This window comes from Ranitomeya imitator, chromosome 1, assembly GCF_032444005.1.
Source record: "Ranitomeya imitator isolate aRanImi1 chromosome 1, aRanImi1.pri, whole genome shotgun sequence".
Taxonomy (NCBI): Eukaryota; Metazoa; Chordata; class Amphibia; order Anura; family Dendrobatidae; genus Ranitomeya; species Ranitomeya imitator.
The window spans coordinates 837,173,088-837,200,850 of NC_091282.1; the positions used below are offsets into that span (position 1 = coordinate 837,173,088).

Here is a 27,763-nt window from a genome sequence, read left to right on the forward strand (position 1 = left end):
CATGCAGACAGCTGTGGGCTGATATTAATAGCCTTGGAAGGTGCCATGGATATTGGCACCCCCCAGGCTAAAAACATCAGATCTCCGCTGCCCCAGAAAAGGCGCGATTCTGGCACTTAGCCTCACTCTTCCCCCTTGCCCTGTAGAGGTGGCAAGTGGGGTAATATTTGTGGGGTTGATGTCACCTTTGTATTGTCAGGTGACATCAAGCCCACGGCTTAGTAATGGAGAAGCGTCTAGAAGAGACCTATCCATTACTAATCCTATAGTTACATACTAAATATAGACACGGCCAGAATAATCACAGACTCCTTCATTGAATCTTAATTTATAATACTTACTGAATGCCTAATCCTGACGCCCTCGTACTCCTGCAGAAAAAATAAAATAATAAACCAACATATAATATTCCCTTTCTGCTGTAGTCCACAATAACGAGTGTCCCACAGCGATCTCACTTGTAGAACTTGTGTGTCTCCAGAAGCATGAACTGGGCATAATTTACTGGGCACTACAATGTACCGGCACCAAAATAGCAGATTTGCAATTTTTTATTCGGCAACATTCACTGCTGTTTTTCTGGCAAACACCCATGCAGTCTAATTCACACCTACCTAGAACTTCCTAAAGGGGAATAATTTCCAAAATGTGGTCACTTTGGGAAGGATAGGGTATGTATTCTACTCTTCTAGCCTTTAGGGGCTCTGTATATGGAGTCCACAAGCTATTAAAATCTGCTCACGAAGTGGCAAATGGCGCTCATTCCATTCCGAGTCTTGATGTGTGGCTAAGCAGTACTGTAAAGCCACATATGGGGTATGCAGATGTTGTCCTTGGTGGGGTTTGAACCCAGAACTCCAGCGCTGCAAGGCTGCTGTGCTAACCACTGCGCCACCGTACCGCCCCATGGAATAAACAATTTTCAATCTGGGAGGTGCCAAGATGCTACTGTCCAGGCTGAGAACCACTGGTGAAGGAGCCGAGTGCAGCATCAGTGAATTGCGGGGATGTCCTCAATGTTACTGCCGGTCACTGAGGCTGCGTTCCCAGCTGGCAAATGAACTGCGGTGACCTCTGCACTGTGAGAAAGTCTGACTGTGCAGAGGCAAGTTCACCACAGTGAATTTCTCCCTGTGAACTTTATACCTCCGATCACAGCTGCGCACTTGCGCTGTTTTTTGACAGCATGGGAACCTCGGCTGTTTGAGCAGTGGTGCTGATTATTTTACTGCCAATCAAAAGCGGTCTTTGCTGTGCTGTCATGCACATGACAGTGTGACAAACACTGGATGTTCGTGCCCGCCATTCAAGTGAGTGGGGTCCAGGTAATGTTTTGGTGAGGGGTTTCCACTGTTGAGGCTCTCAAAATGCCAGATGGCGTCTGCTCTCGATTCCAGACATTTTTATGTTCAAAAAGGCAAAACTGTGCTCCTTCCCTTCTGAGCGAGACCTGACATGCACCAAAACATTTTTTTCCCCACATATGGGGTACTGAGATACTCGGAACAAATTGCACAACACATTTTGGGGTCCAATTTCTCCTGTTGCCTTTGTGAAAATAAAAAAAAAAAATTGAATCTAAAGTAAAATTTTTGTGAATTAAAAAAAAAAAAAAAAGTAAACTGTTTTTCTTCCACATTGTATTAATTTCTGTGAAGCATCTGAAGGGTTGATACATTTCTTGAATGTGGTTTTGACAGCTTGACCGCTGCATGTTTTAAAATGGTGTTAGTTTTGGATATTTTCTGTCATGTAGGCCCCTCAGTCACTTGAAATGTGATATGGTCCCTAGAAAAAAAAATTAAGAAAGAAATGCTTTTGTTGGCAAAATGAGAAATTGCTGGTCAACATTTAACTCTTCTAACTTTCTAACAAAAAATTTCAAATTGTGCTGATGTAAAGTAGAAATGTGGGAAATGTTAGTTATTAACCATTTCATATTGCATAAATCTGGTTTAAGGGCATAAGAATGAAGAGTTTGGAAATTGCTAAATTTAAAAAAAAAATTGCTAAATTTCTGATGTTTTTACAAACACAAGTCATATTGAAGAAATTTTACTACTATCGCGAATTAAAATATATCACTAGAAACAATCTCTGAATCAGTGGGATCCGTTAAACCCGACATTGGGCGTAATAGTACGCCCACGTCAGAGTCCCTCCCTTTGATGATGTTTTGAACAGTTGACATGTGCCTTTAACAGCCACGGGTGGAATCGCGATGCACCTGTGGATGTTAACCTGCTAAATGCCGCCATCAATCACGGCTGCATTTAACTTGCGCTTCTGGTAATAGCGCCGGAAATCCCCCCCCCCTCCCTTTCCCCCCCATCGTTGACCCTGTCAGGTGATCGCGGGTCACCAATGGGTTGGCATGACAACCAGAGGTCTCCAGCAGACCTCTATGGTTGTCATAGCCGGATTGCTTTGAGGCTGCCCGTGGTCGGCGCACATAGCAAGTGAGGATTTCTGCTACATACAGGCGATCTGATCATCGTCTCTATGTGGCAGAACAGATCAGACAACTAGCTTCAGTCTCCCATGGAGCCTATTGAAGCATGCAAAAAGTAAAAAAAAAAAGTTTTAAAAATATATATAAAAGCTCAAATCGCCCCATTCAAAATAAAACAATAAAAAAATCAAATATATACATATTTGGTATCGCAGAGTTCAGAATCGCCCGATCTATCAATATAAAAAAATAAAAAATATCCTGATCGGTAAACGGCGTAACGAGAAAAAAATTAAAAACGCCGGAATTACGTTTTTGGTTTTTTTTCCCGTTTTGTTTTTTTGGTTGCTGCTACATTCCAATAAAATGCAATAACAGGCGATCAAATGATCTTATCTACACCAAAATGGTGTCAATAAAAACGTCAGCTCGGTGCTGAAAAATAAGCCCTCACCCAACACCAAATCACGAAAATTGGAGACGCTACAGGTCTGTTTTGTTTTCTCCAATTTTACCACACTTGGAATTTTTTTCCCTTTCTCCATTATACAATTGGTTAAAACCAATTGTGTCCTTCAGAAGTACCAGTTGTTCCACAAAAAAGAAACCCTCAAAGTAAACTATAACAAAACGGAGGCACGCAATGTTACTATAGCTTCTAATACTGTCAGCACATTGGAGAAGTCTCCTTTAAAGAGCAATCCAATTCTGTCAAATACCTAGCAATACAGATTTGCTCTGACTTGCCTAGCTTTTATTAACTAACTTTAACCTCCCTGCTTCAATACACTATTCAAGACTTCAAATCCTATTTATCCTGGTTCATGTGTTTTTAGTTCTGTGAAAATTGATATTCTGCCCTGCTTTCTGTATTCATTCTAAACTATACCAATCCAACTCCCGAACTCCTTTTTTAAAAGTCTCCAATCTGCAATTAGTTTGGGGCTCAACATGAATCGAGTCGCAGGTTTCCTTTTAATGCTTCAGCAATTCTTTGCTAACCCACCCTAAATCCAAAGGTTGTGCAGGCCTCCCTTACCACATATCATAAAGCCTGTTCTTTTTAAGATCCTATACTGGTTCCAAAATACACCAAACAATGGGTCTTTATTTTACTGAAATCGGTTTCTGGGGGATGCCTATTGATTGACCCCCCAGCCCTTTCCCTTCTTTTCGTAATCCAACAACACTTTGGTCTTTGGAACGAGTTAAACTTTAGACCTGGAATTATGGCCCTTCATTTTTCATTAAGCTCCCTTTCTGCGTGCAGTCGGCCAATATACTTTGCCAGATTGTGTTTTCATATCTCTTATTGCCTTTGTTTGATGGTCTGTTGGGCCTGCCGATAAAAGGTCTCTCATGACTAATGCATAGTTAAAAAAAAAAAGACTGAGTAAAGCCCTCTGGAAGAGCTATTCTGTTTTTCTCTTATGGATCTTGAATTTGTTCTTCTCCAGTCATCAGTTTACCCCTTGTATGTGCACACTCTACTTTTATTATATTCTGAGATGTTATGAGATTTTCTCCACCCTGTTTGTTGATGTCTTGGTGTCAGTTGTGGATTGGCAGAAAATTTTCATTCCAACTCACAAAATGCCAGGAGAAATATGACAAGATTCTGACTGGATGATTATGAATTGCCCTCGGTCCTCCTCAAGACCTGGGACTTTAACAATGAAAAGTTTGCTATGCTTTATATTTGGTGAGACTCTGCTGTTGAGGCCATCCTGCCATATCTTTGAGTTATACTACCTTGTGGTGAATGAGATCTTTGAGCTATATACTATAGCTTTGTGCGCACATACCCCTCCAGCCCCAGATCTTGCTTCTGGCTCTCATCCAAGCCTCAGTAACTAAAGCAAAGAGCGTTTTGAGACATTTTCCTGCTGCCACTAGAATAATTATTCCACGCCGTTGTAAGTCGGCCAAACCTGCAGAATTAGTGAAATGAATTTTTTAAATTGATCGCCTCCACAAATTGGAAGCTCTCACTGCTGATGATAGAGATTAGGCTTAGAGTTCTTTCACACTTCAGTTGTGTGGCGTCAGTTAGGTCCGACATCGTGGCGGATCGACGGATCCGTCAAATTTGGTGGAAAAACGGTTCTAACGGATCCGTTTTTTTGACGGATCAGCTGCCCCGATCCGTTAAAAAAACGGATCCGTTAGAACCGTTGCGACCGTTTTTACATCCGTTGTAACCGTTTTTTGACGGATCCGTTTTTTAAAAGGGGAGGATTTCAATGTGATTGGCTACTGGATACTACTGGAAAACTATATATAGCGTGTATTTACACCACATCTTTGAAAGGTTGTAGAGAAAGTGGCAGAAATGGAAGGAGTCCTGGCGAACATTGCAAAGATCTATGCGGATTTTACTTTTGAGGCAAATCAGTTGGCAGTCAGCGTTCGAGAGAGGGAGGAACAAAGACTGCGCATCCTACGGCAGCGGCGGAAGAGAAGGCTGTGGATCCATCCCATCACAGCACAACGTATGACCCGTGGTGTTTATTCCACGCTTTACATGGAACTAAGGGAAAACCCTCAAAAGTTCTTCAATTATGTGAGGATGAGAGCTGAAAATTTCGAGTTTTTATTGGGCTATGTGGAAGACTGTATACGGAGACAAGACACCCAGATGCGATTCTCAATATCACCAGCAGAGCGTCTCATGGTGACTATTCGGTAAGTAATTTTTTTTTTTTTAAATGATTCTCATTCATCAGACTTATAACTGTAATGTTGTTTTTTGAATTTTTTTATTAATTATTGTCTTTTCGTTTTGTTAACAGATTCCTTGCAACTGGAGAGTCGTTCTCATCCCTCCATTTTCAGTATCTACTTGGGATATCCACCATCTCGGGGATCATCAGAGATACCTGCCGGGCATTGTGGGAGTGCCTACAAGTGGAATACATCCCAGAGCCATCACAGGAGAGGTGGCTGGAGATCGCCCAAAATTTTCATCAAATTTGCCAGTTTCCAAATTGTGTTGGAGCAGTTGATGGAAAGCACATACGGATCGTCAAACCTTCAGGCTCTGGATCACAGTTTTATAACTATAAGAAGTACTTCTCTATTGTGTTGATGGCCATAGCCGATGCACAATGCAAGTTCATCGCTGTTGATATCGGTGCGTATGGACGCGCAAATGATTCACAAATCTTTAAAAATTCACCAATGGGGCGCCGTTTATATGGAGACACATTTGATTTTCCGCCCCCTAGACCTCTCCCTGGAACCACTGGTCCACCATTACCATTTGTTTGTGTTGGAGATGATGCCTTCCAGCTTTCCCCACACTTGCTGAAACCCTTTGGAAGTAGTGGACTGACCCAGAGGAAAAAAATTTACAATTACCGCATAACCAGAGCACGAAGAGTAGTGGAATGTGCTTTTGGCATCTTAACTGCCTAATGGAGAGTCCTGCTAACTGCAATTAAACTGCAGACTGAAACTGTCGATAATGTGGTCAAAGCGTGCGTTGTCCTGCACAATTTTGTTTTATCAAAAGAACAAGTTTCCCTGGAGGATAATGTTTCTGAAAGCACCTTACGGGATTACCAAAACCCCACTTTTCGCAGTCCAGTAGCAGTCTCCAGAATGCGGGACAGTTTTGCAGACTACTTCATGTCTCCTGCAGGATCAGTTGACTGGCAGTATGAAATGGTGTAAAAAAAATTTTCTTTTTACACTTGTAAAAATACCATTTTTTGTTTGCTTACAAAATCTTTGTACTTTAATGCAGCATTGTATGTTTTGCAACGGTACCCTTTAAACACTGTTATTAGTAACATAGTTAGTAAGGCCGAAAAAAGACATTTGTCCATCCAGTTCAGCCTATATTCCATCATAATAAATACCCAGATCTACGTCCTTCTACAGAACCTAATAATTGTATGATACAATATTGTTCTGCTCCAGGAAGACATCCAGGCCTCTCTTGAACCCCTCGACTGAGTTTGCCATCACCACCTCCTCAGGCAAGCAATTCCAGATTCTCACTGCCCTAACAGTAAAGAATCCTCTTCTATGTTGGTGGAAAAACCTTCTCTCCTCCAGACGCAAAGAATGCCCCCTTGTGCCCGTCACCTTCCTTGGTATAAACAGATCCTCAGCGAGATATTTGTATTGTCCCCTTATATACTTATACATGGTTATTAGATCGCCCCTCAGTCGTCTTTTTTCTAGACTAAATAATCCTAATTTCGCTAATCTATCTGGGTATTGTAGTTCTCCCATCCCCTTTATTAATTTTGTTGCCCTCCTTTGTACTCTCTCTAGTTCCATTATATCCTTCCTGAGCACCGGTGCCCAAAACTGGACACAGTACTCCATGTGCGGTCTAACTAGGGATTTGTACAGAGGCAGTATAATGCTCTCATCATGTGTATCCAGACCTCTTTTAATGCACCCCATGATCCTGTTTGCCTTGGCAGCTGCTGCCTGGCACTGGCTGCTCCAGGTAAGTTTATCATTAACTAGGATCCCCAAGTCCTTCTCCCTGTCAGATTTACCCAGTGGTTTCCCGTTCAGTGTGTAATGGTGATATTGATTCCCTCTTCCCATGTGTATAACCTTACATTTATCATTGTTAAACCTCATCTGCCACCTTTCAGCCCAAGTTTCCAATAGTTTCCAATAACTGGTAATAGTTATTGTTACTATTGCCATAACCTTGGTGATTTAAAAACTTTACAAAAAAAAAAAGAGAAAGACAATAAAATTGTTTTTAAACCAAAAAACTGTTTATTTATTTACAGATTCTCATAGTTTGGGGTGGAGATAGTAGCGGAGGGGCTGACAGGGCGGACCACGTCGAGAGTGGGGGACAGGACATCACGGGGAGGAACAGAAGTAGAATGGGTGGTGAAAACATGAGGTTGTGTAGAGAGTTGAGGTGCAGATGTGGTGTGTGGGAGGTATGAAGGTGTTGGTGGGATTGGGAACGAAGAAGTTAAAGGGGAAGAATGGAAGGGGGACGGTAAAAACTTGGAAAGACTAAGGGGGGAAGGAACAAATGACGAAGGAGTAGAATGGACGGGAGGAGGACGGACAGGAGGAGGACGGACGGGAGGATAGACGGTGGATTGAGAGGGGAAAGGTGTTGACACATGAAGGGTAGGTGGAGGGGCATGGGACATCGCCTGCGCTAGAACAGTGTGGCAGCCTTGCATCACATGCATCTGCAGGTCAGGAGTTAGATTTTCCATGTGCCTGAGGACCGACTGAAAAAAACAGTGCCTTGGTGACTGATTTGCATCTGATTGCATCCTATCAAGACGACTGCTGAGTTCAAGTATGCTTTTGTTAAGCATATTGTACCCAGCAGACGTTTGCTCACTCAAAAGCTTGATGGCACTGTGAAAGGATGCATTCAGCTGCAAAAAGTCAGGCGCATAGCTCCTTTCCTGACCTCTCTGGCGCTGCCGTCCTGACCACAAAGTTGGTCTAGATGTTGCGGCAGAGGGGTGGGGTAAAGGGAACTCTAACTCATCACCTGCAGCTTCAAGTGACGAAGTCCGCCCTGCTGCTCCAGCGCTGGTGGATGAGGCTGAGGGATCAAACGAAAGGGAAGGTGCAGAAACAGAGGGGTCGACGTGGTCCCCGGTGGCGGACTCTTGAGGGATCGCTCCAGAGGGGTGCAACTCTGATGCAGGCTCCCGAGTGCTGCAGAAAGTGCTGTTAAAGAAGAAAAAAAAAATTAGTATCTGGATATTACAATTGCCCTTGCTGCAAAAAAAATTGAAGGTTACACATTTTTACAGTTTGACTGAAAATATGTGGTGTTGAATATTTACCTTCTGCTCAGCAGCGTCGACCGGAGGAACGACAGGGCTCTGGCATGTTTGTATCTGCTCCTGCGTCCTCTAGATCCACTCGAGGCCTGCATCTCCTTATTAAACTCCCTCTTGAAGCGATCCCTGAGTGACCGCCACCGCACGATAATCCTGTTACCTGGAAAGAGAAAGCAAAAATTGGTTACTATACACCAAATTAAATCATGCCTAACATAAGGTTATGAAGTGTGAATACTTACGCGCTAGATCCTGGGCCCCAGCATCGAGTTCCTCCCAGTTATCCATAACAGCACTGCACACTTCCTCCCATAGCCGTCGGGTGATTAACTGGTCAGCATGGCGGCGGTCCGACATGTTCCACAGCGGCTCCCGACTTTGTACTGCTTCGATGAGGGTGTTCACATCGATGCCCTCCTCTTCATCATCTTGTTCGGGAGCACGCTGTGAAGCCTAACAAAAAGATAAGAATAGAAAGGGAAACATTACAACACATGAATTTTACATTTTACTAAACACCAAACCAAAAAGGAACTTACTCTTCGGCGACCGCCGCGATTATCATTCCAACGACTATGGGAGGTGCTTTGAGGAACTCTACGTCGAGCCCCGGATTGTGAAGACTAATTTAAAAAAAAAAATAAAATTAATAATGTTCTTTGATCGAGGCATATGTATTGTGTGCTGTGCTGAATGTTTGTGTTGGGTGTAGTGCATTGTATGTGAGGATCGGTCTGTTCAAAACTTACACTATGCGCTCCCGCTCCTTGTATTTCTCCACCCTGTCCGTCTCCTTCTGTTAGCCCCTCTGCTTCATATTCCTGTGAATACAGAATAAACACATAAAGGCTTAAAATACAATTGCCATTGTTGCACCAAAATAAAAAATGTATGAAGAAAAAAAATTAACACCTCAGTTTGCTGATGATGTGCTGGGGGGCTCTCAGAAGAAGACATTATGATCTTGCGTCTATCTTGGGTTGGTCGGTCCCTTGCTTGGGTCCTCTTGGTCCCTAGAATCTGTAAGCATAAAGGGAGTTCTAAGCTACTATACAAAAGGATAGATAGATAGATAGATAGATGCAGCTTTCAGGACTTTACACTTACATCTGTTTCCAAAACTTGGGGCTTGCGTATAGCTTGGGTCGGTCGGTCCCTTGCTTGGGTCCTCTTGGTCCCTAGAATCTGCAAGCATAAAGAGAGTTCTAAGCTACTATACAAAAGGATAGATGCAGCTGTAGGGACTTTACACTTACAACTTTTAAAAAAAAATGGGGAGCCTGCTTGTGTACGTCTTGGGTCAGTACCTACTACAGTACCTACAGTGCCAACTTATTTTTGATTTCCCCCACCACAAAAGAAAAAAAAAATTCTACCGTCAAACTTGATGCACAAGCTGCCAAACCCTCTACCTCCTGTTTCCCCACAAAAAAAAAAACCCAAAAATCCCTTTAAAACAACACCAAAACTACTTAGAACTTGATATGCGCAATGCGCATGCTGGTAAAACCCACCTAAACAAAGTTTAACCTTATAAAAAATGTTCCTCATTCGAAATTAAAATACCAATCCCCAAAATTGTTAATTATGATTACCCTACCGTTTGTATTTTCTAAAACCAGATAACATATTCTATAGCAAAGATTTGCATTACACATTTGTATATATAACCTTTACTGCATGTTTACCCAATATTACATTTATCTTGAAATGAGACTACTGACAGTTTTGTGAAATTTTTATTACTATATTTTTTTAAATTTTCTTTTTTTTAGGGTACAGAAGGAGCTACACTGCTCTTTATTTGAAATACAAGTACATTATGGAAAACAACAAAGATGCAGAACACATCACACATCATTTATACACACACACAAAACAAATTTTACACCACAGCTATTCAAAATACCAGCATAGTATGAAAAACATATAAACAGGGCAGGCAGGCACACGCACGCACGCACACACAGCCACCTTCTGTCTGTCCCTCGGCACTCTGCTTCTCTGCCCTGTGTAAGCACAGCGGCCGGAAAGCAGAGTGGTGACGTCACCGCTGTGCTCTGCTTTACGGCTGGCTGGCGCTCACAATGCAGAGAAGCACAGCACGGGGACAGACAGCGGAATTTACCTTTTTTTTTTTTTTACTTTTACACTGGTAACCAGGGTAAACATCGGGTTACTAAGCGCGGCTCTACAGTTAGTAACCCGATGTTTACTCTGGTTACCGGCATCGTTGGTCGCTGGAGAGCTGTCTGTGTGACAGCTCTCCAGCAACCAAACAGCGACGCTGCAGCGATCCGGATCGTTGTCGGTATCGCTGCAGCGTGTGACGGTACCTTTAGTAAATACATCAAAAATCAACATTAACCAATATGGCATTGACAAATGCACATGCAACCAACAAGATGCAAACAAACATACCTGCTAGCAGAGTCATAACGCAAGCATAACACATGAAAAGGCATAATATTGACGAAGGCATAATAAGGTGCAGGCACATGAACACATACATACAAAAGCACACAGCAGTACAAAAATACACACACACACGGCCATCAGTCCTCCAGCTGGAGCTTGATATATTCACAGTGGCAGGCCTCGGGGTAGATCTGGACTGTAGCAGGGCACTGGCTGTTGCAGGACGACGGCAGGCCTCAGGTTGGATTCAGGTTTTAAAAGCTCTTGCTGTACTCAGTACGTCATACACAAATGCGCGCACACACACACGCACACACACACGCTGGATGTCAGTACTCACATGGCTGTCTCAGGCAGGGTCTGGCTGGCACGGCCTCTCTGGCTGGCTGGCAGGGCCTCTCTGGCTGGCTGGCAGGGCCTGGCTGGCAAGGTCTTGCTTGCAGGGTCTGGCAGTGTGTCTCTGGCTGGCAGGGCCTCTCTGGCTGGCAGGGCCTCTCTGGCTAGCTGGCAGGGCCTCTCTGGCTGGCTGGCAAGGTCTTGCTGGCAGGGTCTGGCTGGGTCTCTCTTGCATTGAAGGGTCTGTCTTGCTGGCTGGTACATTTGGGAATGACCTGTCCTCTTTATATAGTTTTTGGGTTGTCTGGGCAAAGTATCCACTTTTTGGAGCATGCTCAATCAAAAAAAGCGGATTGAGGCGACGGATCCGCCAAAAAGCGGATCGCGACGGATCCGTCGCCCATAGGCGCCCATTCTAAAAAAAGGAGGACACGACGGATCCGCCGCGGTCCGCCTTTTCGGCGGCGCCAAAAAACGTTACAAAGTCCGTCAATGTCTAGACAACGTCCGCCAAATATCGACGGATCCGTCGCATGGCGGATGGAACGGACGGCCATCCGCCACAATCCGTCTCTAATGCAAGTCAATGGGAAAATAGCGGATCCGCCAAAAAAAAATGGCGGATCCGCCATTTCACGAAAATGGCGGTTTTTGACTGACGCCGAAAGACTGAAGTGTGAAAGAGGCCTTATCAAGCGGAATGTCTCTGGTTGCCCTGGACCGACTTTAAAACAAGGCCCGTCATTTCCTCACTGGCTGGCTAAACCGTTTTTAATAATGTTATAATTAAAAGGCAGTTATCTCGAGTGATCATTGCTTGGAGTACTTGCACACTGTGCTCCTCTTGCTTCCTTCATTATTCAACCATTCATTACCTCCTTCCCTTCATGTTCTTCCTTTTCTTCCCGCTTCCTTTTACTCTTCTTTCCTGTCAGGTGCATTTACACAGCACGAATATTGTCAAAGAATATCCCTAGAAACTCTCGTTTCACCATAATCATAAGTCTAAATAGGATGCTGGTTACCCGACAAACGAGTGAAATGTTTTGATTTGCCCAAAAGATCTTTACTCTTGGCAGTATGTAAAGTGGACTTGCGCTGACGAGAACCGTGGCCGCTTATATGCACTGACTGATCTATTACAGATGGCATCTTAAGCGCCCATCTGCCTGTCTAAACGGGCTACTAAATGGCGATGGCGGTCGTTTCGGGATGGGCATCACACACTGTAACTGCACCCTTATATTTTTACACAGCTTTTTTTTTCCCTGGTTCCTAATTTTGGTTTATTGATGTAGGAATACATTTTTATTATGAGCAATACTCTGTAAACCTAACTCGTGTCTATACCGCCATGCTCCTGTAATCATTGTTGTATGTCTTGAATGCACTTTTTCTTCTACATTCAATTTCTTCCTGTTTTAATTGCAAACTTGAATGAAAGCTGCAATAAAAACAGACTTATCGAATGCAAACGTGACTGAATCGTCAGTATAGAATAGTAAAATATCTTTCCTCAGGGATGGACAGCACAAATAGACTACTGTATTCACATTGCATGTTTCTGCTTTTTTCCAGATACCCTTGTTGCAGTCTTAGAACGGGATACATTAGGGATTCGCGAGATCAGACTCTTTAATGCAGTTGTACGCTGGTCTGAGGCAGAGTGCCAGAGGCAGCAGCAACCAATAACCTCAGAAAACAAACGGAAAGCGCTTGGCAAAGCATTATCACTTATTCGTTTTCCACTAATGACTATTGAAGAATTTGCAGCAGGTATCATAAAGTAAACATATTTTATTGTAATTTATTTACAGTATTGCTGCTGTCTATAGATGGGGGTGGTGGCTTGTTTTATTGATGAGGCTTTTTTCTTACTGTTTACATTTTATGACAGTGACGATTTTGAATGAGTGTTTTTCTTTCACAAATGATGTCCCCAAAAACCTTTTATACAAATAAAATAAATGCAGCTAGTACTAGCCCAGGTCCAGCACCAGCTCTCTGCCGCTGCCACTGTCCCTTGCGAACTGGCTGCAGTGATGACATCACAGCTAAACACATCGCCGCTGGAGCCAGTAACTGAGCTCCGCTCCTCTGTTAGCCCAGTTTCACACTTGCGTTTGGGTAGAGTGCGTAGGGCTGCATACTTCCTCCCTGAAGCTCTGCTTACTTCCGAATTTCTCCCCGTAAGCTCCGCCTACTTCCGCATACATCCTGTGTACCTATCTTTACGATTGGGTACGATTGGGTACGCAGGGACATGCTTGTTATGCGGATGCGTCTGCATGCATCATTTTGATATGCCCGCCGACCGCACGGGAACCCATGCGGTCGGCGAGCACGTCAAAACTACACATCCGCATAAAACACATGTCCATGCGTACCCAATGGTAAAGATAGGTACGCAGGATGCATGCGGAAGTAGGCGGAGCTTAAGGGAGGAAGTATGCAGCCCTACGCACTCTACCCAAACGCAAGTGTGAAACCGGCCTTAGAGTAGACAGCACGAGCCACTCAGAGTCGCTGATCTTTACTGATTGGCTGCAACACTGAGGGTGAGCAAAGCAGTTTTGCTTTGTTTTTGTTTTTTCTGATTCATCAAGATGTTTATGCACAAAAAAAATGCAAAATGTTTGCGCAGCACAAAGTTCAGCAAGAAAATGGCGATTTTTGGTGTTCATGTGCCACTTTTGACCAGTTCTGCCAAATTGGGCATAGCTGGGGAGCACCTGGGACAGGGCATTACAATGCCCACCTGAAAAGTGAATCAAAAGTGACGGCAGTACATTACGCCAGAAACATTACTCTTTGACTGAAGTAACCTCTCTGGCGAAGCGCACAGAGGCGAACACCAGCGATAAGGTGCACCAAACTCGTTAAGTGGCATGCACATCTTATACCTGCACAACCCTTTATTAACACTGGCTTTCAAAGCGGCAGGCTTAAAGGATCTGCGCCTATGTGACTTGTTGTAGAAACCAATGATTTCTGATAGTTTTAAATATTTATTAAGATTAGTCAGTCTTAGTTTTATAAATCCATTTTTTTATATATATTTTGGAGACTTTCTTTTTAATTTTCCTAGTCACCAACTAGATTTAAGATTGACTGCTGTGAGTAAGGAGTTATAACTTTTTAATGGCTAACAAATATAAAATAAATTATAATGACGCAAGCTTCTAAGACTATTCAGGTGAATAGTCTTTCCCAAAAAAAAGTTGTTGCCGTGTAAAATGTAAAGAAAATAAGAATGCAATGATTTGGAAATTTTCTGTAGCCATATGTTCACAACAGAATATAGAACACCTCAGAAGTTGAAAAGTCAAGCATTTTTCTATTTCATATAAACAAATTTAAAAATTACATCAGCACATCTTAAAGTTGGGATAGGCTTAATATAAGGCTGGCAGATTAAGTGGTACTAATAAAAAGTTTTTGGGTCAATTTTCAACTAAGTCAAATGACTGTGTATAAAAAGGACATGTTAGAGAGGCAGAGTCTCTCAAAAGTAGAGATGTCAGACGTTCACCAATTTCAGAAAAAATGTTCCTCAATGTAAAGTTGCAACCACTCAATGGTTCCTCAATGTATAGTTCAGTCCAGACCCTTTCACTAATAGAAAACATTTGTTGTTATGAAAATTAAAACCCAGCAAAGAGACCCAGTACTGTTGAGCAGAGAGAAATCTACATCAGACGAGAATGGGACAACATTTCTCTCTAGTATTTACTGACTGTAGTAAAAGGGGTGATGATACCCAATGGTAGACAATGTCCTGTCCCAACTTTTTAGATATTTTACTGCCATCAATTTCTGAATGAGTTAACCCTATCAAATGAAATGGAAAAATGTCTACCTTTTCATCTTTTGATGTGCTCTGTTCTCTTGTGAATAAAATAGGGTTATAAGAGATTTAAAAATAATTCTCGTTTTCTATACTTGTTACACAGCGCACCAACATTTTTTGGAAGTATGGATGTATAGACAAAAAGAGCAGAGACATTGCAGAATAAATGGACATTTAAGAATCACAGAATTTGGAGAGTAAATTCTTAATTTGAATACATATCCAGTGTGAAAGATTTTTTTTTTTTTGTCCCTAAATCATATTAGAGACCAGATTTCCTCTTTATTTAAAAAATCGGATGTCTCTGATTTAGTTTTGACAAATTTCCTTGTGATAAATTTAGTGCTGTGTAAAGCATGTCAGACATTCATGGCTCTTTATTCCAAGACCCTTTTTGGCTTTGTGATTTGAAATTTCTTTTTTAATATACCGTAACTTTCATATGGCCATAATGACACACTCCACTCAATGCTCCACTTTTCATATAAAATGTTTTTATGTAATAAGTATTCCACAATACCTTCTATCTGAACTGCCATACGCTGTGGGTGAATATGGGAAGTTGCTTGGATGAGTTTCATAATATAGATCTTCACATGTTAAAGGGAACCTGTCAGCAGATTTTGCCGCTATAAGATGCGGCCACTGCCTTTCAGAGCTTATCTACAGCATTCTATAATGCTGTAGATAAGCCACCGGTCTGACCTGCAAGTGAAGAAAAATAAGTTAGATTATACTCACCCGGGGGAGGGCGGTCCAATGGGTGTCGCAGGTCCTGGTCTGGCGCTTCCTATCTTCTTGCAACGCCGCCCTCCTGCTTCTTCATTGCTCCCCGGCATTGCGCTCCTGCGCAGGCGTACTATGTCTGCCCTGTTGAGGGCGCAGGTGCTGGGGAAATTCAGAGGCCCAGTGCCTGCGCACTGCAGTACTTTGGTCTGCCCTCAATCGGGCAGAGAAGTACGCCTGTGCAGGAGGGCGGTGTCGCTAGAAGATGGGAGGCCCCGGACCTGGGACACCCATCGGATCGGACCGCACAGGAATGCCCCCCAGGTGAGTATAATATAACTTATTTTTCTTCACTTGCAGGTTGGACCGGGGGCTTATCTGCAGCATTTTAGTATGCTGTAGATAAGCCCTGAAAGGCATTGGCCGCATCTTATAGCGGCCAAAACAGGTGACAGGTTCCCTTTAACCATGCTGAGACATGGCTAAGTGATTTGAATTTTCCATTTTTTTTTTTTTTTAATATAACACCTTTCATGTGGTTCATGTTGGGTCCTGTAACCAAATGTTTGGCCACATGTAGATAGATCTTTTGGTCTGTGATTGTGTGCCAATGATGCCTCATCCTTGTGTTTTTGTTTTTTTATGTTGGTCTGTCAATCCTCGCCTGGCAGCTCTATAATGGATATATGGACTGGATTAACACCAGATCCCAGGGGTTACCCCGGCCTTCATCCTTTAACCTTGTACAGGGATATGGACTTAGACAAAGAGCCCCTTGGGTGTGGTCCCGGAGTCAGCTGCTGACCGATGTTGCAGGCTCCCAAAAGTAGTGAGATAGCAGGATCAGAACCTGGAAGACTGTCAAGGCACAAATTTGCTAGGCAAACGAATGGCCAAGAAATGGCTGCAGTCAGACAACAAGAATAAAACCTTCCAGCATGAGTGGAGATAGCACAGAGACTGAACCAGAGTAAATTGACTTGATCTGGTAGCGCCCATCACTAGGCTAGGACTATTTGTAGGGTGTGGTGCTGTTTAGTTGGCTAAGTGCACACCCATAGTGCCGTAAACTAGACTGCACTTTAGATTCCAGCCTCAGTGGCTAGGCAGAGCCTGTACCAAGCAGTACTTCTCTTCTCGATCTGAACTCCATCACCAGAGCTGCCCATAGGATGAAAATGGAGCCTGGTGCCAGAAGCAGACATCGCAAGTTCCAGAAGAGATTTGATGGGCTTTAAAGAGTAACTTTATTATTTCTTAATTATTGATCAGTCTTTGCAAATTAATAAATTTTTGTAATGTACGCTATTACCTTATCTTGCTTATTTTTCTCCCAAACTGAAGCTTGAAAGGGCTGTTTCAACTGCATTGTTCATGCACTTAAGAGTAGCTGGTTTTTAACTACAGATGTACCAAATATCCCTATTCTGTGAACTTTTCTGCTCTTCTCACCCCTCAAGGCAGATGAAAGCTCTTTTTTTAGCCTTCATTTTTTGGAGAAGCAAGATAAGGTTCTGAGGTACATTACAAAGACTTGTGATTTTGAAAATGAAATTTAAAAAAAAATTACTCTTAAGTTTGTCATTTTTTCCCAATAGGAGAATAGTAATAGGAAAATGAGTTCACAGAATCATATACACCACACATTGAATGTAGAAAATGTGATTATTCCTTAAATCTTCTACACCTGCTGTTTTTGGGATCTAAGATTCCGTGACACTAACATGTTCAATGTCCAATGTGGTACCTAACACTGCGCACTAAATGTCCTTCTGCATGTCTTCTTCTTGAATACTCAAAACAGAAACTTAAAGCAGGGATATGAGGTTTTATCATCTTACAACTGCAGACAAAAAATGTACCGGTATCTACCTTTCATTCCATGAACCATATGAAAGTTGTGATATTAAAAGGCACTTTCAAATCTTAGATACAGAAGGGTCTATTAATAAAATGTCCTTACAGTCACTGATGCACTAAATCCTTTGATAGATTTAGTCCAGTTATGTCTGATTTAGGTTTCAGATCTTCTGGGATACAGCTATCACAGATGGTTCTACTGGGCCTGGAGTGGAGGACAACCTGCCAGTGTGTATCTGGGAACACGCATCCAGCTGCAAGTAACATTCAATTGAAAACTTATGGTGGAGCATAAAGTTAAAGGGAACTTGTCAACGGGTTAGGCCGATACGAGTTACGGCCACTGCCTTTCTGGGCTGATATACAGCATTTTATAATGCGTATATAAGCCCCCAACCTGACCTGGAAGAGAAGAAAAATCACTTTTATTATACTTGCGGGTGGTCCGGTCCGATGGGTGTCACTCTTCTTGGTCCGGCGTCTTCCAACTTCTTGCAATGCCGCCCTCCTACTTGCTTCATGTGGATAATGCATCCCTGCATCATCCACACAGGCTCCCTGGAATCACGCTCCTGCGCAGGCATACTTATCTGCCCTCTTGAGGGCAGAGAAAAGTACTGCAGTGCGCAGGCATTGGCCCGCTCTGACCTTTCCGTGCACCTGCACACTGCAGTACTTTGCTCTGTCCTCAACAGGGCAGATAAGTACGCCAGCACAGAAGCGCAATGCCGGGGAGACTGTGTGGATGATGCAGGGACGCGTCATCCACACGAACCAAGAAGGATGACTGCATTGCAAGAAGATGGGAGGTGCTGGACCAAGAAGAGCGACACCCCTCGGGCCAGACCACCCCACAAGTGAGTATAAGAAGTTCATTTTTAGTTCTTCCAGGTTGGGGGCCGATATACAGCCTTGTAGAATGCTGTATATCAGTCCTGAAAGGCAGTGGCCACATCTAATATCTGCTTAACCTGGTGACAGATTCCCTTTAATGTCCCATTTTCTGGCTGCAATATAGAAATAATGTCCTCCATTATGGCCCAATACATACATTAATAATGTCCCCAGTTGTACTCCATACTTTAGCAATGTGCCTTCCCTTGTTGGCCCATACATTATTAATTTATGATGGTGCCACAGTTTGGGTTTTTCCAACTGTATCAAGGCATAAAAGGTGGACGCTATTGCTACTGTATGGGTGTCGCTGGGGACTGTGCCACTACTGCTGTATTTAATTACAAAGTGAGAAATCTCTAGTGTATGGAGGCAGAAAGATTAATTTTACTATTGTAGAGAGTCACAAAAGTACGAGTTATATAAGTTCTTAAGCATTAGTACTGCTTGGGGGCCATAGGTGAGGAGGACATTTCTGCTGTGAGTGGGTCATAAATGGGTACATCACTAGAGTTTTATTTTTGGGGATATTGTTACTGTGGAGGGAAGAAAAGAGAAGAATTTTTACTGTGTAGGGCACCAGAGTGGTACTTTGAAACTTTTCTTCATCTGACACAATGTAAAAGTGAGGAAAAAAGTGGGAAAGATCTTCTAGAAATTACTAGCCACAGATGTCTGTTACATTCTGCAGAGGTGAGTCGTAGCTAGATCAAGTCCTAGTCCGTGCTAGATGAAGAAAAGTGAAAATAAATTACTTTAATTGGAGAATTCAATGGATTTACTTACATTTTACACTATAAACTATTTACAGAGCTCCTCTGTTTAATGTCTCTGGTGATCATTATATTGTACACTTACAGTGTATACTATCTGCAGAGCTCCTGTGTATAACTCTGTGGTCATCCTTATTACGGTTAGTACTGTGGTTTTTGTTAAGTTTGGTAGTATTCAATTGCAGTGTTGATAATATGTGGTCTGGTCATGGTGTGGTGGTGTTTGTCCCTTTTATAAGGGTGGATAATTTCCAAGACTATGAACTTATGGTGAGTTTGCATTTTATTGGCATTTTATTTGCTTTTGTATGTGGTATTATTGCAATTTTTGTTTTGGTGTAATAGACTTTGTTCAGTAATGGTATGGCGATAATTATCTGGTAACTATGACTCTATTATTTTAGAAATATTGCCGTACTTAGAAAATTCTTATTTCTGCGGGGGTGGGAGAGGGGGGCTTGCATCTGATCTTCATGCTGGAGGCGAGGCACATGTCCAAATTTTGCTTTAGGGCTCATTGAACTCTTTCAACAACTGCTCCATTCACGTTGGTTCTCTGAAGGTGGAGGTCCCAGTGGTCGGAACCCCCAGCGATTGGGAAGTTAACTCCTATCCTGTGGATAGGGGATAACTTTCAAACTTGATAACAAGCTTCAACTAATCTTCCATCAATTTAGGGACAATAAAACTTTTACTCATCTAAACTAATCCAATTAAGGATTTACTCTCCAACCTCATTCCGTGTCCATTTATTATAGTGTGTCTGCTCCTTTTACATATACATACATTTACGCACTATACATGTGCCCACATGTGTTTTTTTCAGATACTTTGTTATACAATACCTGCAGAAGAGACTGAATTAGTCTTGAAAGCTAGTAACCTCATTTTTTATTTTTATTAGCCATGAAATGGTATCATGTTTTGTTTCTCCTACTGCGAGCAATATATAATATTTTTCAACTGGCTAACTGTTATGTTTGCTAATGACAGGTGTTATGAAGGCAATCCAGAAACAGTGTGCTTAGCGATCAGAGCGCACACAGTGATCTGACAAATACCCAAAAATACAAGAACGAGCTCTGAGACGTGGAAACTCTGTAGACTGCACACCTGATCCTATCCTAAACACAACTAAAAGCGGCTGTGGATTGCGCCTAACAACTACCTAGGCAACTCGGCACAGCCTAAGAAACTAGCTAGCCTGAAGATAGAAAACTAGGCCTGACTTGCCCCAGAGAAATTCCCCAAAGGAAAAGGCAGCCCCCCACATATAATGACTGTGAGTAAGATGAAAAGACAAAACGCAGGGATGAAATAGATTCAGCAAAGTGGGGCCCGATATTCTAGGACAGAGCGAGGACAGTAAAGCGAACTTTGCAGTCTACAAAAAACCCTAAAGCAAAACCACGCAAAGGGGGCAAAAAAAACCCACCGTGCCGAACTAACGGCACGGCGGTACACCCTTTGCGTCTCAGAGCTTCCAGCAAAACAAAAGACAAGCTGGACAGAAAAAAAAACAACAAAAAAGCAAAAAGCACTTAGCTATACAGAGCAGCAGGTCACAGGAACAATCAGGAGAAGCTCAGATCCAACACTGAAACATTGACAAGGAGCAAGGATAGCAGCATCAGGCGGAGTTAAGTAATGAAGCAGTTAACGAGCTCACCAGAACACCTGAGGGAGGAAGCTCAGAAGCTGCAGTACCACTTGTGACCACAGGAGTGAATTCAGCCACAGAATTCACAACAGCTAACACAGTACAAAGCCTTATTCTCTTTTGTATAGATTTAAAGAATAATCCTGCTCCTTTGCAGTGTTCATGTTAACCACTTCCTGTTCTTTAGAGAGCTTTCTCATTATAGCCAGGATTACTTTTTATTCTAACACCTCTGTTACAACCCTGGAGACAGCTAGCACATGATCTACTATTGGCAATGGGTAGTGGACACTGCTTGCCCCTTCCCCTCCCTGCCCATTGGCCACCTTGCAGAGCATGCCTAGACCACACTCTACCAGCAGTGAGTGAGTTGTCTCCAGATGCTAGTTTCCTATGTTCATGAGGCTGCATAAAGAAATGTTTACCTGGTGCACCCCACTAATCTTTGTTTACTGTGCTGCAGCAATGTCGACACACATGACCACTGCAGGCAATCGCGCTATCCTTATCAGTCACACATGTACATGGCTGCAGCCCTCTGGGCCTATATTTATGTTGATCCTGCAAAAGCCATTTAATTTGGGAAGTGTTTTTTGTTGTTGTTGTTGTTGTTGTTGTTCTTTTCTTCCTACAATTTGCGTTTTAGCTGTAACCTTTCTCTCCCTTAATTTTGTTTTCTCTAGGCCCAGCTCAGTCAGGCATACTCACTGATCGGGAGGTGGTCAGTCTTTTCCTGCACTTTACAGTAAACCCCAAACCTCGAGTAGAGTTTATAGACAGGCCAAGGTGTTGTCTTCGTGGGAAAGAATGTAATATTAACCGTTTCCAGCAGGTAGAAAGTCGATGGGGTTACAGTGGTACCAGCGATCGAATAAGGTACTGTATTTGTAATCTATGTATGGTGAAACCATAAATGCTGCATGTTCTATAGCTTCTCCATGATCGGAGTGTAAGCCTGGAAAAAAAAAAAAAATCTCACAATCACACTTGTTGTGCAGCCACTCTTTTAAACCGAGGAAGTAGTTTATGTCAGATACATTTTCTTTTTCCTACTATGAGAGCTCATTAGTGATAATCACAGAATGTGTGTGTATATCTACTATATAAAGCTGAATGTGTGTGTGTGTGTGTGTATGTATGTGTGTATGTCCGGGATTGCCATCTGCACCGTCGCAGCTACAGCCACAAATTTTTGCACGGTCACACGTCTGGACCCCGAGAGCGTCATAGGCTATGTTGTGAGGCGCAATTTTAACCCCGCGCGTTCAATTCACCAAACAATTTTGCCCCTATCTACATAATGGGGAAAAAAGTGAAAGGAAAAGTGTTGGAGGCAAATTGACAGCTGCCAGATGTGAACAAGGGGGACTTAAAGAATGAGAGCGATGGCGCAAAAGAGTATATACCGATCAGTTGCTAAGGTGGGGCCCCGACATGAGATACTCACCACACATGGGCATATGAACACACACACAAAATGCGCCACAAACTACCACGTGCTTGAACACATATACCACCCTCAGCACACATTTCACCACACATACACCAACCTCGCCACATAAAAGTCGAAACACAAAAGTCGCCGCTCAAAACTCGCCACGTGCAAAACTCGCCACATGCAAAAACTAGGCTCACGCAAAACTCGCCACAAGTGCAAAACTCAACTCATGGAAAACTCGCCAAACGCAAAACTTGCACACGCGGAAAAATTGCCACATGCACAAAATTTGCAACACATGCAAAAGTTGCCTCACACAAAACTTGCACATACTCAAAAGGCACCAGACATAAAACTCACCACGCGCAAAACTCGCCATGCGCAAAAGTTGCTGCACACAACTTGCTACACTAACCTGTCACATGCAACTCGACACACAAAAAGTTGCTACACGCATGTTGCCACACAAAACTCAACACACACAACTTGACAAACGAAACTCGCCCTAAAACACACACAAGTCTGGTATTATCCTTCAAAAATAAAAATCTGATTAATAAGCAGACAAACTACAAGAGCAACAAATGTACCATATAGGAAATACAGCAGCTGTCAGTCACATGACCTGTCTATTATGTTTGTGTGAGCTAATATATACTGCCAGGGGGAGGGCTTCCTGTTGGCTGGGGATTTATCAGGCTGCCAATTTAGCTTACAAATACTGAGGTAAAAATACTGAGCAAATAACGTGTGAACGAGGTCTAATACAGGAGGAGATGACACACAGGTATATACTATATACAGGAGAGATGACACAGGTATATACTATATAGAGGAGGAGATGACATACAGGTACATACTATATACAGGAGGAGATGACATACAGGTATATGCTATATATAGAGGATGACATACAGGTATATACTATATACAGGAAGAGATGACACAGATATATACTATATACAGGGGAGATGACACACAGGTATATACTATATACAGGAGGAGATGACATACAGGTATATACTATATATAGAAGGAGATGACATACAGGTATATACTATATATAGGAGGAGATGACATACAGGTAAGTACTATATATAGGAGGAGAAGACATACATGTATATACTATATATAGGAGGAGATGACATACAGGTATATACTATATACAGGGGAGATGACACACAGCAGGTATATACTATATACAGGGGAGATGACATACAGGTATATACTATATACAGGACATGACATACAGGTGTATACTATATATAAGGGAGATGACAAACATGTATATACTGAGGTGAAAATGAGAGGTGTGAGGTGAAAATGAAAAGGTGTGAGTGCAAAATGAGAGGAGTGAGGGAAAATAGTGGAGTGATCGGAAAATGACAGATGTGAGGTCGAAATGACAAGTGTTAGGGGGGAATGAGAGGAGTGAGGGAGAAAATGAGAGATGAGGGGGAAAATGAAAGGCGTGATGGGAAAATAAGAGAAGTGACGTGCTATAACTAACCACAGATATTTACTATGCCCAGGCAACGCCGGGCTCTTCAGCTAGTATATATATATATATATATATATAATCTCTATCTATATATATATATATATATATATATATATATATATATATATATATATATATATATATATATATATATATATATATATATATAATCTCTATCTATCTATCTATCTATCTATCTATATATATATATATATATATATATATATATATATATAATCTCTATCTATATATATATATATATATATATCTATCTATCTTCGGCGTGCTCGAATACTATGTTCGAGTCCCCGCGGCTGCATGTCTCACGGCTGTTAGATAGCTGCAACACACGCAGGGGAATGCCTAACAAACAAGCAGTCACTGCATGTGTTGTCTGTCGAACAGCAGCGAAATATGCAATGGTTTGGTTTTTTTTGAGCGCGCCGCAGTTACATTCTGTAAAAGAGGACCATGTTTGTATGTAAAAACTTGTCAAAGGAGTCCTAAGAGGACGATGAGTCGTTCTGACAAACAGGCAGCGCACAATAAGCCAATTGCAGCTGAATTAAACATGAACAATGAACATGTCCGGGAGTACAACTCATTTGCTCAGATGGGCTAGAACAGCGGATGACCTGTTTGAGGGTCATTGCTCTCGAAGGGAAACAGAAGGCCACCCTTTAGAAGGGAAACAAGCGCATAATTTGGGTCAGGAGTGGAAAAACAAGGCCTGGTTTGATGAATTCACTTTCTGGGTCAGAATTTGGCAGAAGCTGCCAGAATACCAGATCTGTTCCTATCAGGTGTCGAAAACTCAGACTGGTGGAGATAGAGTAATGGTGTGTAATGTATTTTTTTGCACACCTTGGCTCCCCTAATACCTGTGAATGGACAGTAGGCAGGAGCAGAAGAAAGGAACTTAGGTGAAATGAAAGTAATCGAGGTTTCCCCGCCACCCCTCAGTTACCTTAATTTCCCCTCAGTTTCTTTCTTCTGCTCTGTGCCTACATTGCGGTTAGGCATTCTGTTAGTCACCGCTGGTTCCTATGACTGCACTGTCCGCTCTCATTTAACCTGTTTGCACATTACACTTTCCAATAGCAGTTCATACATGTGCGTATGTTCTATGTACTGTTACCTTGGTTCTAATTTTGATGATCTCTTTAGTCATTTTATTTATTTGCCATTTGTCACTTTATTCATTTATGATTAATTGCCTTGGCATTTCTATGTATGAAATTTTTTACCATTTACTTGTTGGTTGAAAAATATTTTTATATACTTAACAAAAACCATTATATATGAAAATAGCGACAGTAGCCAGTAGCCACTCATCTAGGTCAAATGATGCACTGCTTTTGGCATTCAAAACCTCACTATAACATGGATTCCACTAGATGCTGAATTGTGGTGGTTCATCCGTCTCCTTTTAAGTGTTCCAGGCAAGGAGAAGAGAATTGAGGGAGGTTTCCACCTGTAGTAGTTGCATGTCGAACAGATTTATGTAAATGGAATAAGTTACATTTTTATTACTGTTACTTATCAACTTTTTGCTGAATTTTTTTATTTTTTTTGTATTGTAAACCTTTCAGGTTCTCAGTTAATCGACGAATATTTGTTGTGGGCTTTGCACTTTATGGTTCAATACATGGTCCAACAGACTATCAAGTTAATATACAGGTATGAGTATTGTATTTATTGTGTCATAATGTAACCTATAGCGTTATTACGGTATATAGCCAGAAAAAAATCCAGTCCCAAGGTAACTAAACAACCTGACCTAGTTTGCCTCTTGTTCTTCAGTCATTTTCTGGCTAAATGCTACTAATTTGTGCCAAATGTATGCTGCCCGATACGATCAATGTCAATATAATTAGCTGTTGGCCAAACCCCCAGGTGTCTCCCATCTCCTAGTTTCAGCTGAAGCCACTTGATGCAGTGTGTATGCTGCCTGAACCCTCGGGTGTCTTCCCTCTCCTAGTTTCAGCTGAAGCCACCTGATGCAGTGTGTATGCTGCCTGAACCCTCTGGTGTCTTCCCTCTCCTAGTTTCAGCTGAAGCCACCTGATGCAGTGTGTATGCTGCCTGAACCCTCGGGTGTCTCCTCTCTCCTAGTTTCAGCTGAAGCCACTTGCTGCAGTGTGTATGCTGCATGAACCCTCGGGTGTCTTCCCTCTCCTAGTTTCAGCTGAAGCCACCTGATGCAGTGTGTATGCTGCCTGAATCCTCGGGTGTCTTCCCTCTCCTAGTTTCAGCTGAAGCCACTTGATGCAGTGTGTATGTTGCCTGAACCCTCGGGTGTCTTCCCTCTCCTAGTTTCAGCTGAAGCCACTTGATGCATTGTGTATGCTGCCTGAACCCTCTGGTGTCTTCCCTCTCCTAGTTTCAGCTGAAGCCACTTGATGCAGTGTGTATGCTGCCTGAATCCTCAGGTGTCTTCCCTCTCCTAGTTTCAGCTGAAGCCACTTGATGCAGTGTGTATGCTGCCTGAACCCTCGGGTGTCTCCTCTCTCCTAGTTTCAGCTGAAGCCACTTGATGCAGTGTGTATGCTGCCTGAACCCTCGGGTGTCTCCTCCTAGTTTCAGCTGAAGCCACTTGCTGCAGTGTGTATGCTGCCTGAACCCTCGGGTGTCTTCCCTCTCCTAGTTTCAGCTGAAGCCACCTGATGCAGTGTGTATGCTGCCTGAATCCTCGGGTGTCTTCCCTCTCCTAGTTTCAGCTGAAGCCACTTGATGCAGTGTGTATGTTGCCTGAACCCTCGGGTGTCTTCCCTCTCCTAGTTTCAGCTGAAGCCACCTGATGCAGTGTGTATGCTGCCTGAACCCTCCGGTGTCTTCCCTCTCCTAGTTTCAGCTGAAGCCACCTGATGCAGTGTGTATGCTGCCTGAACCCTCGGGTGTCTTCCCTCTCCTAGTTTCAGCTGAAGCCACTTGATGCAGTGTGTATGCTGCCTGAACCCTCGGGTGTCTTCCCTCTCCTAGTTTCAGCTGAAGCCACCTGATGCAGTGTGTATGCTGCCTGAACCCTCGGGTGTCTTCCCTCTCCTAGTTTCAGCTGAGGCCACTTGATGCAGTGTGTATGTTGCCTGAACCCTCGGGTGTCTTCCCTCTCCTAGTTTCAGCTGAAGCCACCTGATGCAGTGTGTATGCTGCCTGAACCCTCGGGTGTCTTCCCTCTCCTAGTTTCAGCTGAGGCCACTTGATGCAGTGTGTATGTTGCCTGAACCCTCGGGTGTCTTCCCTCTCCTAGTTTCAGCTGAGGCCACTTGATGCAGTGTGTATGTTGCCTGAACCCTCGGGTGTCTTCCCTCTCCTAGTTTCAGCTGAAGCCACTTGATGCAGTGTGTATGCTGCCTGAACCCTCAGGTATCTCTTTTCTAACACTTCCTGCAAGGTTTTTAAGTTCTTTCTAAAGGCCCCTTCACATTAAGCGACGCTGCAGCGATACCGACAACGATCCGGATCGCTGCAGCGTCGCTGTTTGGTCGCTGGAGAGCTATCACACAGACCGCTCTCCAGCGACCAACGATGCCAGTAACCAGGGTAAACATCGGGTTACTAAGCGCAGGGCCGCGCTTAGTAACCCGATGTTTACCCTGGTTACCAGCGTAAAAGTAAAAAAAAAAAAACACTACATACTTACCTATCGCTGTCTGTCCCCGGCGCTCTGCTTTTCTGGTCTGGCTGTGAGCACAGCGGCCGGAAAGCAGAGCGGTGACGTCACCGCTGTGCTTTCCGGCTGACCGACGCTCACAGCCAGACCAGAGAAGCAGAGCGCCGGGGACAGACAGCGATAGGTAAGTATGTAGTGTTTGTTTTTTTTTTACTTTTACGCTGGTAACCAGGGTAAACATCGGGTTACTAAGCGCGGCCCTGCGCTTAGTTACCCGATGTTTACCCTGGTTACCAGTGAAGACATCGCTGGATTGGTGTCACACACGCCGATCCAGCGATGTCCACGGGAGATCCAGCGACGAAATAAAGTTCTGGACTTTGTTCAGCGACCAACGATCTCCCAGCAGGGGCCTGATCGTTGGTCGCTGTCACACATAACGAT

General features: G+C 43.0%; 1 protein-coding gene and 1 long non-coding RNA gene across 3 annotated transcripts in view; one reads left to right on the forward strand and one right to left on the reverse strand.

The window, feature by feature from the left end:
* The window catches only part of BTBD2 (BTB domain containing 2), a 133,397-nt gene that overhangs the window by 94,243 nt on the left and 11,391 nt on the right, over window positions 1-27,763 (forward strand). For both annotated transcript variants that reach the window (XM_069740649.1, XM_069740647.1), the window contains 3 exons: window positions 12,583-12,780; window positions 21,451-21,643; window positions 25,299-25,386. In XM_069740649.1, the coding sequence (XP_069596750.1) occupies window positions 12,583-12,780; window positions 21,451-21,643; window positions 25,299-25,386 (479 nt within the window). The remainder of the gene's footprint in view (window positions 1-12,582; window positions 12,781-21,450; window positions 21,644-25,298; window positions 25,387-27,763) is intronic.
* Window positions 8,822-9,630, reverse strand: LOC138658155 (uncharacterized). Its single transcript, XR_011317364.1, has 4 exons — window positions 9,358-9,630; window positions 9,163-9,270; window positions 9,000-9,071; window positions 8,822-8,873 (listed from the first exon to the last, which is right to left on the reverse strand). It is a non-coding gene; the product is annotated as an uncharacterized lncRNA (long non-coding RNA).